General features: G+C 38.0%; 1 protein-coding gene across 2 annotated transcripts in view; it reads right to left on the minus strand.

Moving 5' to 3' along the window:
• Positions 1-17,284, minus strand: part of LOC136877001 (serine/threonine-protein kinase VRK1) — a 116,095-nt gene that overhangs the window by 32,061 nt on the left and 66,750 nt on the right. For both annotated transcript variants that reach the window (XM_067150785.2, XM_067150786.2), the window contains exon 6: positions 8,607-8,823. In XM_067150785.2, the coding sequence (XP_067006886.2) occupies positions 8,607-8,823 (217 nt within the window). The remainder of the gene's footprint in view (positions 1-8,606; positions 8,824-17,284) is intronic.

Here is a 17,284-nt window from a genome sequence, read left to right on the forward strand (position 1 = left end):
TCGGTGCGACGTAAAGCCCCTAGCAAAAAAAAAAAAATCGAGGAAGAAATACAATATTATGGAAGTTCTATGTAAAAAAAAAAAAGAATATCATTAAGAATATTTTTCATTTATTATTTGCTTATGTGAATAAATGTCAGAGTGTTGTTTTAACATTTCTTTTTATCCTGCTTGGTCATCAACCCTTAACTTCCCTTAAATGCGTCTAGAAAGTGATAGCCAACGATCGAACGGTCCACCTCGGGATCTCTCGCTCGCTGGCTGGGCTTAGCTCGTGAATAATGGGGGCAGTATGAAGTTTGAAACTCGTAGTGAAGCCCATTATCAAAGAACTTCTAAGATATGTGTATCACGGAGCTTATAGTTCGCAAGTTTTAATTTGGTGGATTTTGTTCGGAATGTATTTGTAAAATTTCACTTGTAAATAATATTTTTCAAATTTAAGGATCACGGCGATTCATTTCGGAATCTGCAATCTAAGCCATGTCCATGCCCTCGGTAGGTCCTGCCTGTTTCCACTTTCCTGGTTTACTATCCACTAGTTGGCCCTACTGATATTTCGTATTATGTTTTTGTTGGCTGAGATCCGCGTAGGCCAGCTGATGTTTCTCTGAGTGTATAGTGTTTTCTGATAGTGTGTAGTTGCTCTTACTTTCCTCCTTTATTGTGTTTATTACTTGTTTTGTGTAACCACCGTAGTAATGGTTACAGGATTTAAAAAGGAAGTAGACAAATATAGGCTAATTATAGAAATAGGCCTCCATTACACAATATCAGTAGCTCACAGAAATACAGCATTTTACATACATAAAGTTCTGTACTCGCCCCGAGGTGGTGCAACTCTTTTCAAACAACCCCTCATGAACATGAGTTGCATGTACCCTCATGTCAATCTTAAATTTCTGTCTGTATCGGGAACCAAGTCCGGGCCCCGGACGAAGGAAACTAGTAGCACTAACCATTATATTACAGAGGTGGTCACGATCATATTATAAATACAGACACAATAATTTATTGGCAACGTTAAGATATTCTGATATTTTCAATTGGTCCAAGATCAAACCTGTGCCTTGTTATCAGATAAAGTTCATCTAAGGTCTTCTCCTTGTTGTATTTCTCCTTCTCCGCTTTTGAGATGCGAGGTCCAGACCATTCATAGGGTTCATCAGTATGCGAGGTGACATGTTCTGAGTAAACTGTATCAACAACAGCAGAAATATGCTTATATTTAATGGAAATAATTTTATTCTTTTACCAAGGTCTCCCTCGCAATGTTAACCTACGCTAACAAGATATCGTATTAGAGATAGGCCAAATATATTTTACTGAAGACAGCATTGTTCAATGTGTACATGAAAATTAATATAGTTATCACTACAAATAATACATAAATTACTACATTGCCTCTATCGTGAAATGGTAGTGTCTCTAATGAACCAACGTTTTTCTCTTATAATTGCAGTTATTCGCTCTGTTGCTATTTCCTGTGAACAGTTTTTCTTGTCAATTTAATACATGACCACTTTCTGGAAGTTTGGAATAATTTGGCTGATTGTTGTTGCATAAAACACTCTGAAATCCCACTGTTATTATTTAGTCGGCCATGGCAACACTATGTGAAACGATAGAGATACGTGCGCGGTGATCGCATTAACTCACAATGTTCGCCACTCGCAGCGCACGGAGCCTATAGCATAAAGTTGTTAGTACAGTATATATTTCAATTGATTGAAGGATGTTTAATCATTATAGTATATATGTATAGTCATGATTTTTAAGAGCATATTTTTTTATGGATTGTTAGACTTTTGTCTGTTACAATGTACACTGTTTAATAATAACAAATTCTATACTATTCATTCTTTTGACATTTCCAACAGATATTCAAATATCCCCATAAAATATACCATCAATATAATTAATAAAAATCTCTAGCAATATAGTAAACTCAGTAAACATGAAATAGAAGATTTTACGACTATTTTAGTTTTTGTCCTCTCCAATAACTTTTTCATATTCATTGATAGTATATACCAGTAAACAGGTCTTCAAATGAGGGTCCCAGCTTCAGGAATCCTGCCAGAAATATATACTGACAACTCAGAAAAGTTCAAAATCATTATGGGTTATTGCATTATGGGTTAGATAACGTTTACAATATATTTGCATTCATTGATCAACAAATAACTAGTAATTCAATTTATTTTTGTTCAACATTTTTAGGAAACCAACTCAAACAACTAACACTATTAAACGAGATTCCCTTCATCCATGAGCTCACAAGAGAGCAACCTTTTTTAGTTTAATTAACAGAGCTTACAATATTCCCTTGTCACAGAAAGATTTAAAAAAAAAAAAACATCATTCAAACCATCTATGCAATCGCAGCTGGTAATCTTCGTTTATCATTTCCAGTCTTTAGTGTCGGGTTGTGAATCAAGGACCTCCCCAGTTTTCTATTTCTTCACCATTCCCTTTCTTCCACCAATATTTCTTCTACTTTTACTCCTATCTTCTCTAATAATCTTTAAATCATTATAAAAATGATTTATTCTCTTCTCTATACTCTCCTTCACAGTATCCATCCACCTGGGCCATCCCCGCCATCTTCCTATTGTCTTTTCCACAAATACTTGTTTCGGAACACTATCCTCTTTCATTCTCACCATGTGTCCATACCATTTCAGCTTACTGATCTCTATCTTGTCTTGGAGTTAGGGAATCAAATTCTCTCTCTGATTTCTATGTTTCTGATTTTATCCCTTTGTGTCTTCCCAATTATTCCTCTATGGAATTTCATCTCTGTTGCTTGTATTATGATTTCATCAGGTTTTGTTGTTATCCATCCATGGGAAGAAGTTGAAAAACCAAAACTGGCCCTAGAGTACCAAGATGGGATGAAGAGAGTAGATTTACAACACCACGTCACTGCCCCTTTTCCCCATTAAAAAATTAAATTTTACACACCTTCCCCTAAAACTACAATTTCATCCAGCGTGAATAAAATTGTTTATAGCTTAGACTGTAGTTTCTTATTCCCCGACGCTACATACCGATTTTCATTAAATACTGTTAACCCACTTCTCGTGACTCGGCGTTCATGTGGACTTGGCAACAAAAATGCAAATTCATGAAAATCTGCGTTATCATAGCTGGTACGGTAAAAATGTATGACATAAATGATCGGAAATTTAATTCTATATAACTTTAGTTAAGCAGTATTTATCGATAGGACCACTATTTGAGAATTAAATTTTAGGCCTTCCCCTAAACTACCATTTCACTCAGCGTTAATAAAATGATTTATAGCCTAGATTGTAAGTGGCTCATCCCCCGATTTTACATATTGATTTTCATTAAATTCTAAAGTTCAGAATTAAATTTCTGATGATTTATGTCATACATTGTTACCGTACCGGCTTTGATAACACAGATATTCATGAATTTGTATTTTTGTTGCCAAGTCCATATCAACACCGAGCCACGAGACAATGGGTTAACAGAAATTAATTAAAGCCGGTATATAAAGTCAGGGAATAAGAAACTACAGTCTAAGCCAGTCTAAGCTACAAACAATTTTATTTGCCCTGTATGAAATTGTAGTTTAGGGGAAAGCGCCTAAAATTTAATTTTTAAATAACTATGTTACTAGTCCTATCAAAAAGTACTACATAACAAAAGTTATAGAGAATACAATTTCCGACCTTTTATGTTTTATTCAATTTGACCGTACAGACTATGATAAGAGTGGTATTTCAGAGTCGGAAGAGAACTAAATGTGAAGGCCTACAATATTGAAAGAGTATAACACTGATCAACAATAACATTATACTGGACCATTGTTTATGGTGATGTTCATCTCTTATGCTGCCGCTCAACTCCGACAAATGAAATTACTGCTGCGTACCGAGTATAACAGCCTGACTGAATATTGGCGGGAAATAGCCGGGGAGACAGAAAACCTTCTTTGGCATGTCATTCCTTGGGTTCATACATTGGTACATAACTCACTGGTTTATCATAGTATTCCAGCTATTCGATCCCTATTCTGACGCGCTGTTTTGAATGAGCAGTGTGCACTCTTAAGACAGAGGCTCACTTAGTAGTAGTAGTAGTAGTAGTAGTAGTAGTAGTAGTAGTAGTAGTAGTAGTATGACCTGGTCTAGAATTACAATTTAGGCATATTCCAAATTATAGCACCACAATTCACTAAATAACTCAAAAGTCAACCCTGAAAAGAGCCGTTTCTTAAAAAGAACTTCCTCTTCAGGAAAATATTGCCTCCAAGTCAGATAGATTTCTCCGCCGTCAGTGTAGTGAATTGAGATTTACCGACTTATCGGGTACTCCTAGGAAACAGATTAGTAAAAGGGCATAGTTTTTGCCCTGGGAATCTCCACTATTCGACCCCCCTCACCCCCGTCAAAAAAAGACGAAGAGTGTTCACGGATAACGGCTGTCTGCAAATTGGTCATTCCAGCTTTGGAACTTTGGACTGTTAGATCGGCAGCATAATACTGTTCGTTAAAAGTGAGAAAACGTGTAGTTTTTCATTTGATTAAGTATTTCAAGTGAAATCATTGCTTTTACTCGAGCCATTCCTACTGACGTCATTGTAATGACCTATGTTCATTTCAGTTGGGAAAACCCCTAAGACAGTCTTTCTGAGGGAGTAAAAAGGCAGGTGGAGAGTGAGTGTCTGCCATTATAATGCAATTTCCCAACCTACTTTGTGACTGATGGTAGGCAAGCAGGCCTACCATTACAATGAAAATTCCCTAACGCAGTCTTCATATGAGAAAAGACATTTGGTGATTTCTCAGTCGAGTTTCCAAGGTAACATTAAGAGCTATGCAATTTAATACAGTCTTACTCACAACACTTACTCTATCTAATCTACAATTCTGTATACAATGTAGAATTCCGTAGCGAAGCACAGGTACATCATATTTACAGGCATCGGTAATAATAAATTATATATTAAATAAGTTTTCTTATATTAAATACAGTCTTATTAATATATATCAAACAAAGTCCGTACATAACTATGTAAATAATAACAGATGCAAACAACTTCACAGCCACACCTCACAAGTAATAATAACTACTACAGCTCAATATTTCTACTATTTACCCATGGGTTTAGAGAATTGTTTCCACGTTATACTAGTCCATTACATTTGCATCAACATTTTGTCAAGAAACCTCCAGCAACCCAAGAAGACAATCACACTGTGCATTCAAATACAAAAGGGATTCAAACGTCAACCTCCAACTTGATTACAGAGCCTACCCAGTACATATATTGGCACACATAATCAAAGAATTGTTTGTCTGGAATACTATGAAGCTCGAGTAAAACTACTATATCGAGAAACAAAGTGCAGTGTGCAAATTCAAAGAGGCAGGTCAAGCTGTGTTGAAACCAAGAACAGAGTCCAACAAGGAACTGATCCACTTCTCTCTATTACTATAATTGATGAGGTTGTAAAAGCGTGAAAATGAAGGATCAGACAACAAATGCACTTGTATTTGTTGATTACGTATGTTATGCTATTGGGTGAAACAGAAGCAGAAGTCCAAGATAAACCGGATCTTAGGCATGAAGAAAGGATGGGAATGATCATTATTCAAACTAAAACCGTTGGTTCAGTGATGAGTCGAAATCCTGACGCAGTCCACCTGCGAGTGCAAAATGAAGAAGTAGATATTATTAATAACTTCAAATACTTAGGGAACTTCATTTTTTCTGACAATACCATAAATCAAGAAATTAGCAATAATTGCATCAAAATTCTACCACTCCATTCATCAACTACTTAGGCATTACCTTTCCCCAAGCTTCCAAGCTCATATTGTACAAAACATAAATTTTACCAATTCCAATGTACAAACTGGAAGCACAAACGTTGACTAGACCTGGAAAAAGGGCAAGAGGCTTGTCAACACCCGCACCTGGCTTGCTGGAGTGGAGAATTGATGATGATGATAATTTATGGGACTCTGCATTACCAGAGGTGGACCGTATCGCATGAATCCATATAGTGACTGAAATACAGAACTCACAACCACATGTCTTTGACCATGCATGTCAATCTCTGCACTCTGAATTAAGTTGGAGGTACACAATTTGAATTCTCTTTATATTTCAATGTAGGATGAGATGCTCTTCTCGCGTTGGTGCAGGTTTCTTGATCAAATGCAGAACGGACCCCTATTATATCTGAAACACTGTCAAACTTCCGACACACTACAGTAACCAACCACGCATTTCCAGACAAGGGTCCCTGCTTGAAAAATTATCATTTTGCTTTTCTGCACAACATACCAAATAGACATGATATAGGCTTTTGGGCTTACGTTGTGTCAAGAAAATAAGGTGAAATTCTTTACTTTTCGCAGAGAACTATGCTCTGCGTCATCAGAAGAAAATCTTGACTGTCCTCTAGAAAGGCTTCTAAAACAACGAGCTTTGAATTTAGACGTTACCCAGTAAAAGTGGAAATGGTATGTTTGTTCATCACCAGATGGCCTCTCGGACACGGTACAGTGCTAGCATTCAAAGCAGAAGCTGACAGAACCATCAGAATCAGTCTAAGGGGGTCACATAATCAAGGGTATAAATTTCATTTTTCGTTCCGTATTGCACTGAGATAACAAATATAATTAGGTATAAAATATTTTATTCCACCTATTCAAACTATACATTACTTGCAATGCCTATGTTTATATCACAATGCCTTGCTAGGTACTAGTTTCGACCTCATTTGGGTCATCAGCCTAAAATAATAACACTATGTTTATCAAATGTCCTGGAACAATATCCTCTTGTGAAGTAATAAAAACTAATAGAGTAATCTACAGATACATTGCAATAACATTCATTATAAAATGTGGTTGAGTACATGAAATGAGATTAAAATGCATCGTGATGCCGATCGATTAAATAAAAACAGTCAATGAGAATGTCTAAGTTTAAAGTACTATACTGTCGGTGAATCTATAAATTGTGGATCAATTGTACATTACATCAATTTTACGATGGTATTAGGAAATTACATAGACATTAAGTATTGCACGAAGATAAAAGCATAGAAATTTCATGGCATTCTGACTACAATGTCCAAACTGTTTCTAGTGAGTTCTATGACTTAAGTGCACATTCCTATCAATGATTGAAAGTTTAATTTTGTATATCACTGGCACAGAGGGTATTATATCACTTGCTTAAAATCCAAATATTATTCAGTTTAATGGTTCAGGTAGAATGCATGTAGACTGGATATAAATTACTACTTGAAAAATGCTGCATATGGTGAGGGGTGGAATTCTCTGTCCAAGATGGAATCAAATGGAACCTTGCGCGGCGAGGTGATGAGCTTGGCCGATAATGTGCAATGTGGATGTTTGAGCCTGATGAGGATGGACACACTCAAAGTCAGGTTCAAGGGTAATGGTTACAGTGATTTGCAGATTCATAGAGCCCTACATCCCAGAGAAACAACCAAGCAAAGCTCACAGAAGGGAAAAGGGAAAGGAACTGCCTACCTGCCTTAAATTCATAACACCACAGATCGAATTGCCAAGGTCCTCCGCAAACACAGTATAAAAACTGTGTTTGGCACAGTCACTAAAATTGCTCACAGTCTGGGTAAAATCAAGAACAAATTGTCATCACTTTTACATTCTGGGGTACACGAAATTCCCTGTACTTGTTGTACGGTATACATTGGCCAAACACGCCGGTCTATTGGCATTCGTATCAAGGAACGTGAACGTAATATTAGTCTCAACCAGCCATACAAATCAGCAATAGCTGAGCACGCTCTATCGTCAGGTCATGATGCCATGTTCCAAAATGCTCGAGCTCTTACGCAAGACACTACAGGTCCAGGATTATACCGAAAACTGTGGAAATACATAGCAATCCTAACAATTTCAACAGGGACAGTGGCTATCAATTAAGTAATACCTGGTTGCCAGCCATTAAGGATTTACGTAGGTAGTTCCCTTCCCTGTCCCTTCACTACTGTTATTTCGTTTCAGTGTTTTCCAAATTCGTACATTCCTCATCGCCATATGCTTCATTCCAGACTTGTGTAAATGTCATACCTTCATATGTGTGTATGCCTGTTATGTTATGTGACCCTCTCAGACTGATTCTGATGGTTCCGTCAGCTTCCGCTTCAAACGCTAGAGCTGTACCACTTCCGAGGAGCCATCTGGTGACGAATGAATATACAATTTCCACTTCTATTGGGTAACGTCTTATTTCAAAGCTCACTGTTTTAGAAGCCTTTATCAAGGACAAACATTATTTTCTTCCGATGACGTAGAGTATAGTTCTCTGCGAAATGTAAAGAATTTCACCTTATTTTCTTGACATGGCATAAGCCCAAAAGCCTATATCATGCCTAAGTATGGGCCATGAAAGCATCAATGGCAACATACTAAATGTTGTCAGTATTATTCTGAATCACCCCGTATATGGAAGAGAGTCTAAATGTGTCCATAAGTCATGGGTCTGACATAGAAAAATGAATATAAATGGTGGCAAAAAATTAATATTTAGAGCAGGAAAAATAATATTACTTAAAATCACTGACCTCCATCATGAGCATCCCGGCTGCAGTATTCGATGGTGCCATTATGAGCAGTCTTAGGATCATACTTATATTCCTTTGTTGTATATTTTGTTGCCAGCCCAAAGTCTAGAAGATACACACAGTTTTCTGAGCCCTTTGTCAATCCCAGCATTAAGTTACTACCTTTTATGTCAGCGTGAACATAACCCTTACTGTGGATGTACTCCAATGCATCAAGCTGAAAATCAAACAAGACAACCTCCTTGTAGCAACAAACGAACCCTTACCTGAGATTCAAATAACTTGGGATTTTCAGTTAATCTTTAAGTTTGTTTCTATGCCTGATTGCATAAGGTGAATAAGTGCATGAATGATAATTGTACCAGAAATGTAATATTACTGAAGGGTACCTCCAATGAAATCACAATTTATACATTACATAGTATACACAAACATTTCAAATTAATGGGAGAGGAAATTTAAAGTTGCAGTAAAATGCCAATTAACTGAGGCTCACATTATCCACAGTTAAGCTACAAGTGTAGTATCATTTTTATACAACACAATAGTGGTAATATTATATGGATGGTGTGAGTGAAATAAACTCAAACCCAAAACATGATTGGCTTTAATTTTCCAAGTCACCGAGTGTAAAGCAAGACTGAGGTGGTGGTGATTTTTGTTTTAAGAGGAAGTACAACGATGTAATCATCCACTCTGCACAAATTAGTGGAAAATAAATTTAAAATAAAAACAAAGTCATTTATTCAACAAAGGAATTTGGAAACGCAGTACAAAATAAAACAAAAAATAATTTAATTAGGCTGAAAAATTACTAACAAATCAAAATAGAACGTGCGTTCCCTGAGTAATAGTACACTTGTAATTTATATACCCTCGATCAGTCCACTGTCACACACAAAGCGGATGATGAGATAGATAAGCAGTAGTTGCGTCGGCTAGTATGCATTCAAGTGTTTCCTGCAGACCGAGGCTCCGTCTTAGGCCAGAGAGATTGGCGCACTCTGTGAGGATGTGGGCCACGGCGAATTTGGCACCACAAGAACCCACTGGAGGGGTCTTCCCTTGTTAGGAGATAACAGTGCGTAGATCCTAAATGACCTATCCTCAGCCTACACAATACTATGGCCTCTCTCCGTGAAGGCCAGAAAGAGGACCGCCACACGGTAGTTGTCATCTTAATTGCTCTCAGCTTGTTGGGAGTTCGGATAGCTGGCCACTCCGATTCCCAGGACACCAAAATGATTCGACGTAGCTGAGAACAAATATCTTTAGAACGTACATTGACAGCTCTTGGAGGTAAAAGTACAGCTTCCTTTGCAGCTTCATCCGCAACTTCGTTTTCTGCAATTCCAATGTGGCTTGGAAACCATGCGAATGTGATTCTAGTGCCAGCAACACTTAACCTGGCAAGAAGGTCATGAATCTGCTGAGCCAGTGGGTCTTGCGAAAAACAGGTTTCAATAGACTGCAGAGAGCTTAAGGAGTCGGTACATATAAGAAAGGGGCTTCTTTCGTCACCCAGTGCAAAACCCAGCATTGTAAAACTGCAGAGCCTCTAAGATGGCGTAAAGCTCCGCAGTATACATGCTACATACACTAGTAAGCAACATCTTCGTGCGCATATCATCGGTAACAAAAGAGCAACCAACACTATCTTTGATTTTAGAACCATCCGTGAAGATATGTTTCACGGCTGGATATTGGTGAACAAAGACTTGGAAATACCTAGGATAAACGGAGTAATCCATGTTCACCTTGGGTCCATGGAGTAGATATAGAGGTATATCCGGTCGTGGAAGTAACCACGGAGGTACGGTACCTCGCTGAACGGTTGTTCAAGACAACCACCGAAATCAATATTCAAATCATGACACAACCTGTCAATTTGAAACCCAACCGGCCGTGTGGCTTTCGACCATTTTTGGTACCTCTGGTACTACTGAGTACTAAAAATGCATTGACAGCCTGGATGTAGCAGCACTTCATGAATTTTGGCAGTGTATGTGAGCAGTAACTGCTGCCTCCTCATCCGTAAAGGTGGAACTCCCGCTTCAGCAAGTAGGCTGGAAAGGGTGCTAGTACGGAAAGCTCCCGTTGCCAGCCTAACTCCACTATGGTGAATACTGTCTAAAAGGCTCAGCGTAGATTTTGATGCTGAGCCATAAGCTGCACTTCCATACTCAATTCGGGAGAGGACCATTGCCGTGTAAAATCGTAGCAGCACCGCACGGTCAGCCCCCCACAAAGTGCCGCTTAGAAACTTAATCATGTTAAGTCTCTTCATGCAGGCAACCTTCAACTGACAGATGTAGGGCCGCCATGTTAGTCTTATCAAAATGGAGACCCAGGAATCTGCAGGCGTCTACCACTGGTAAGACACTATTTCGCAAGCGGAGCTCTGGTCCAGGATGTACAAGCCGACGTCGACAGAAGTGTACAACTGAGGTTTTCGCGGCTGAAAATCGAAAACCATGTTGCAGGGCCCCTCTGTCGACTCAGTTAATAGCTTGCTGAAGCTGTCTCTCAGTAAACGCCACCCTTCCGGAGCTGTAATGTAGAGCTAAGTCGTCTACATACAGCGATGGAACGACTGCGGGCCCAGCAGCGGCAACTATGCAGTTGATGACGATTGCGAACACCGTGACATTCAGTACAGATCCCTGAGGTACTCCATTTTCCTGAACGTAATATTAAGAAAATGCATTCCCTACTCGGACTCGAAAGAGCCGGAGAGACATGAAGTTCTCGATAAGCGTTCACAAATTTCTCCAAAATCCCCACTGGTGTAGAATGGAGAGAATTCAATATTGCCAGGTAGTATCGTAAGCTTTCTCCAGGTCAAAAAACATGGCGATTAGGTGTTCCTTCCAGAGAAAGGCCTCCTAAATGGCACTCTCAAGTCCGACCAGATGATCAGCGGCAGACCGATGAGAGCGAAACCCACACTGGTAGTTAGACAAGAGACCTTCCTTTTAAATGGCCCACACAAGACACCAGTTAACCATTCTTTCCAATAGCGTACAAAGGCATATTGGCCTATAACTATCCAGGAGTTTTGGATCATTACCTGGCTTGGGAATTTGTATAATTCATTCATGACACTGAGATGGAAACACTCCCTCACTCCATATTCTGTTGAATAGGGTGAGAATATCTTTGAGACATCTGTCACTCAAATGCTTAAGCATTTGATTATGGATTTTGTGATGTCCAGGAGCCGTATCTCTGCACAGCGCAAGTGTACTCCACAACTCCCACACCGTGAAGGGCACGTTGCAGGGATGTGAAGCACTAAAAGCGAAAGAGAGATGGTGTGCCTCTGCTTCGCGCTTAATTGGTAGAAATGCAGGGCCGTATCTCCCAGAGTTGGACGTATCTGCAAAGTATGACATGATGTGGTCGGCAATGACTGAAGGAATCGTAACAATATCTCCATTAATGGAGATACCGGGGACTGAGGGCACATTCTGCACACTGATAATACGGTGCAGTTTTGTCCACACTTGTGATGACTGGCCTCGCGCGCAGTCGCTTAAATGTGATATGACTGGCTATCGTTGGATTCTGACGATAGTGCTTAAAAGCCCGTTGGCGATCATGTATGGCTGCTGCAATTTCATCCGTCTACCATGGGACCTGTTTCCGGCAACGAATACCGGACGAGGATAGAATTATTTCCTCTGCACCAGTCAAAATTCCAGCAGTAATGGAAGAAACGTGATCGTCTACAGACTCCAGCACTTCGTCGGCCATCACTGTGCGTTTCGAATATTCTGGCCAATTTGCCCGGCGAATAATTTTACCGTGAGCAACACAATTTGCTTTCACCAAATTTTTATAAAATTAATTATACAACAAATTTTACGAAATATTTTACCGTGAGCAATAGGCATAATATTACTATCACGACGTTCATCTACATATTCTACAATTTGTTCAGACACGATTAAACAATGTACTCAGACCTGCCATGCTTTAACTTGAAACAACAGCAGTTGGCTACGTGAAACCAAGATGTATTTCATCACAATATTACAGTTCTAGGCCAAAAAAGCACACAAGGGGGAAGAAAAGTCAAGGTTTCACGTGTCAGGCCGTACAAAGAAATGTCAAAAGATGGTAGAGCTAGACTGTTTTGGAACAAGTAATGCACTCTGCGTGACAGTCACGTGCATCCGCTGATGGATAAGATAACCACGCATGACACTCACATGCTCCCGGTTTGAGAGGTTAACATACAATACAGTCTCCCAGCACTAAAAGATTTAAATGACACACACAAAATTGCTAGAAAGTGAAGGAATCAATTTTGATATTTATTGCACGATATTAATAATCAATACCTTGACATCGAAATACATCTATTACTATTAAAGGATCGACTGGCAGATGTCCTGCAATACATTACGGTTTACATAGCAAAATTTGTCCAAAATTGCAAAATGTTGTGGTGAAATACATGAAATTGGTAAAAGAATTGGTGAGAATTGGTGAAAAGTGCTCAAATGACAAATTTGCAATATAATGCAAATGTAAAGCATTTGCAAATTTTGCAAAAGACATTATGAAAACAACTGCAGTATATCTTACAATTTATAAGAATTTGTGAAAAACCCATTCAAAAAAATAAGGGGCCCCTCAAGATAACACACATATTTCTCTACAGCAGTGGTATTCAAACTTTTTTGGTTGGCCAGGGTTCCCAGCCAGAAAGTCAAACTAATTTCCCGAACATTTACCTGACAAAAACTTGGCATTTGCACAATTTTTAACAGCCTCCTCCACCCCCATTAGCTGTCCAACACACACCTGTACACAATATTTATTGTGACATGCGCTGCAAGAGTTTATACATTTGGCCTTCAAGAAAATTTTGGATCATTTAAGATTTTATTAAATTTGAATTAGCGACTAAATTTGTGGGACACCCTGTACTGCACGTTTCGATTTTACTGGGACTTGCACAAGATGCAAGCTTCTAGAAGGTTTCAAGGACAAGACGACCAGTGTCTAATAAAGAAATTTAATTTGATTGGTTTAGATTAATAGGAAGGCAACTCCTGTGTGCTCATTGGTCATTAATTTTGCGAGGCCGCTTCTGGTTGCACCATCCGGCACGAGCTACCTTCGGGAAGCGCGTCGCAGGATGGTTGGATTTCTGTCTTCGGCATCATGTAGAGCGGACGTGTTGTCCAGGAGCTCTGTGCTCCATGAGAGCTCTGGCTTCTCTTTGGGTAAGCAAATCTTACATTTCCTAATGTTATTTTATTTCACATTTTAAAATTTGTCACAGGAGTTTACCCGTCGATTTTTCTACCCAAAATCATTGTAAACTTCGATGGTGAAAAGAGGCTTTACATCCATGTTCACGTTGCCATGAGGCAAGCCTTTCATAACATTTTGGTAACCTACATTTTATTTTTCATTAAACCTGGCCTCAGCAGTTTTGTTTCCTTCTTATTTTCTTTCGACCCGTATTTTTTGGTGAAGGTGGTTGCTTCACATTAAAAGTACCGTATTTAACATGAAATTTTAGTACTGACAAGATTGTAAGACTGCAACTTAATTACTTCAGAGTTTCCTTTTTCTATTTTGTATTTTATGTCAATGGTAGAGTTCATTATTTCCTTTTTACTGCAACTTCAGTGTCTGTTTTTCTATTTGGTATTGTATGTTAACAGTGTTCACTATTTCCATTTATATGTTTTTATAAAAAATAAGCATTTATGATAAGTAGATATTAACTAAATTATTCTTTGTTCGAAGTTTCAGCTACAAAAGTTCTTCCATCCACAAGCTCATAGGATTCCTTCTGTTTTCCACATCCTGCCGTTAGTTTCCGTGTATTTTACCTTGTTTACTTTGATGTTATGAAATGGTTTTAATGAATCTAAATTGCTTTTGATGTCCAAAATATTAACCGGCTACATTCATTATTACAAGTTATGAACTTCATTCCGGTTCCGCATTGACTTTAAATATCTAAGATAAAATTCTAAAAGAATTTAATTGTATAAAGTCCACCTGTTCACTACACGTTTGCCATTTGATAAATGGTCTGTCTAAAAAGCTACATAGGATATGTTTCCACCTAGTCTAGAGGTCATCAGCTAAAATAACAAACATGAAAGACATACAAAAACCGTGACACACAAAAAACTCAAGATAAAATACAACCAACAAATGCAATGAAAATCTATGTTTAAAATGTAAATAGCTTCAATCTTAGATGAACTTAGTTGTAACAGGTGTGGGTCCAACCGTATTTAATACTTAAAAACTGTGAAGACTGTTAAATGTTGTTTTATTTGTCATACTTCTGGAGACTGAGTGAAGTTTAAAAAAAAATCAGTTACATTTCTTCATGGAGAATACAAGTATAGCCAGGATCTAAAAGTGAAACCAAAAGCCGAGTATGAGAATGAAAAAATGAAGTAGAAGTAAAAGATTGTATGAAGAGTTGCAAAATATTACTTACTTCCTTCTTCTCCAGCCCTATGCTTGTATAGATCAGGTTGGGTCAGTGTTGACCTCCATACTGACTGGTGACCGTTCTGATGTGTTGGGGGGTGAGGGAAGGGAGAGTGAGTGGAAGGATGGGAGGACGGACCAGTAATGCATGTTGGACAGACTTAATTGAGCTATGCTTCGCTTCAGATCTTTCTCAATTATTGTGTCAACCAGAACCTCGATGTCGCCTTTAAAACTAACAACACTACTTCTAAACTTTTCTATAACACAAACACACTTAACAAATTCGACAAACATTTGCAATCAGGGGTCTACAAGCTGACGTGCGACCACTGTGACGCCAGTTAAATCGGACAGACTGTGAGGAACTTTCAAATCCGCTACAAAGAACATTTTAATGCAGCTAAATACTACAGATTTTTCTCTATGAGTGAACACATGAAAGATCACAATCACTCATTCTCCACCATAGCTAAAGATCTAGATATCCTACATATAACCAAAAAAGGAACTTTATTAAACATTTTAGAAAATATTTATATAAACCTCAATCAAAAATCCAATCCCATCCATAATATTAACGAAATCCAAGAAAAAACTAACATCCTGATTGACACAATAATCGAGAAAGACTGAAGCAAAGCTCAATTAAGTCTGTCCAACACGCATTACTGGTCCGTCCTCCCATCCTTCCAATCACTCTCCCTCACCTCACCCGCTGTTCCCCCCCACTCAACAAACATCAGAATGGTCCCCAGTGAATGTGGAGGTCTATACCAATCCAACCTGATCTACACTAGCACAGGGCCGGAGGAACGAGGAAGTGAGTAATATTTTGCGACTCTTCATATTATCTTTTACTTTTACTTCATTTTACTGTTCTCATACTCGGCTTTTTGTTTTCACTTTTAGATCCTGGCTATACTTGCATTCTCCATGAAGAAATGTAACAGATTTTTCAAAATTTCACTCATCAGTTTCCAGAAGCATGACAAATAGAACAACATTTAACTCTTAGAGCGCCGCGTGCTATTACGGTTTTCCTACTGCTGAGCGCCACGGCCATTTTCCATTTTTTGCAACGTTTTGTTTGACCACTCACAGTTCAGCAGTTATTGTAGGTAGAAACTTGATATTTTCGTTATTATTCTACTAATATGATTGCCCATACGAATAAAGCCCTACTCAGTTTATTTATGACCATTAGTAAACATTTGGCACCGAAAACCCAAAAACATTAATTAAAAATAAAACAAATAAAAGTTTAGCAATAAAATTTAGGTAGAACAGAAATCTTTCTATACACCACGAACATATTTATTGAATAATTACAACCCATTATGAAGCTATATTGAAAATTTCATTAATTTTGTACCTAAAATAAGTCTGTAGTATAAATAATTAGTTTACACATCCAAATGAGCCAAAAATAAAAGTCGTATTACGCTTGTTTTGTTTATATGTCAATGCTAATGAAATACGGTTCAAACTTCTTTTACATAACACTTACATAACATACTACAAATAATAATAATAATAATAATAATAATAATAAAATTCAGTACAAGTATATTTTCAGAGACCTCTCAAACACACTTATGTTTTGTCAAGGACAGTAATCATTTTCACAGCAATAAATGAACAAGTAAAATATCGAGAGCAACTAGACACAGAGTGGACAAGGTACACAGCGAGACTGCTTGTGTTGTTGCCGTACCAAGTAAAGCGCGCCAATAAATATGCCGGCTGATTGGACTGATATACTGTTACAGTGGCCTTGAAAATAAAAGAGGCTGTTTATTGCAAAACTAACTATATTGGGGAATTCTGAAAGGAAATGACTGTTACTTTTAATAATAAAAAATAAATACTGAACGTCCTTTTGAAAGGACGTTGGCATTTTTCAGATGGAAACCAAACGGACTTTCAAAAGGACGTTTGCACTTAGAGGGTTAACAATCTTCACAATTTTTAAGTATTTCCTCCAGCCAACCAATAGTTGTATAAAATACGATTGGACCCTCACCTGTTACAACTCAATTCGTCCAAGATTGAAGCTATGTACATTTTAAACATGGATTTCCATTGTATTTTACCTCGAGTTTTTTATGTAGCAGTTCTTGTATATGTCTCATCTTTATGTTATTTTAGCTGAGGATGACCTCTAGGGTACGTCGAAACATGTCCTATGTAGCTTTTTAGAC

This window comes from Anabrus simplex, chromosome 7, assembly GCF_040414725.1.
Source record: "Anabrus simplex isolate iqAnaSimp1 chromosome 7, ASM4041472v1, whole genome shotgun sequence".
Taxonomy (NCBI): domain Eukaryota; kingdom Metazoa; phylum Arthropoda; class Insecta; order Orthoptera; family Tettigoniidae; genus Anabrus; species Anabrus simplex.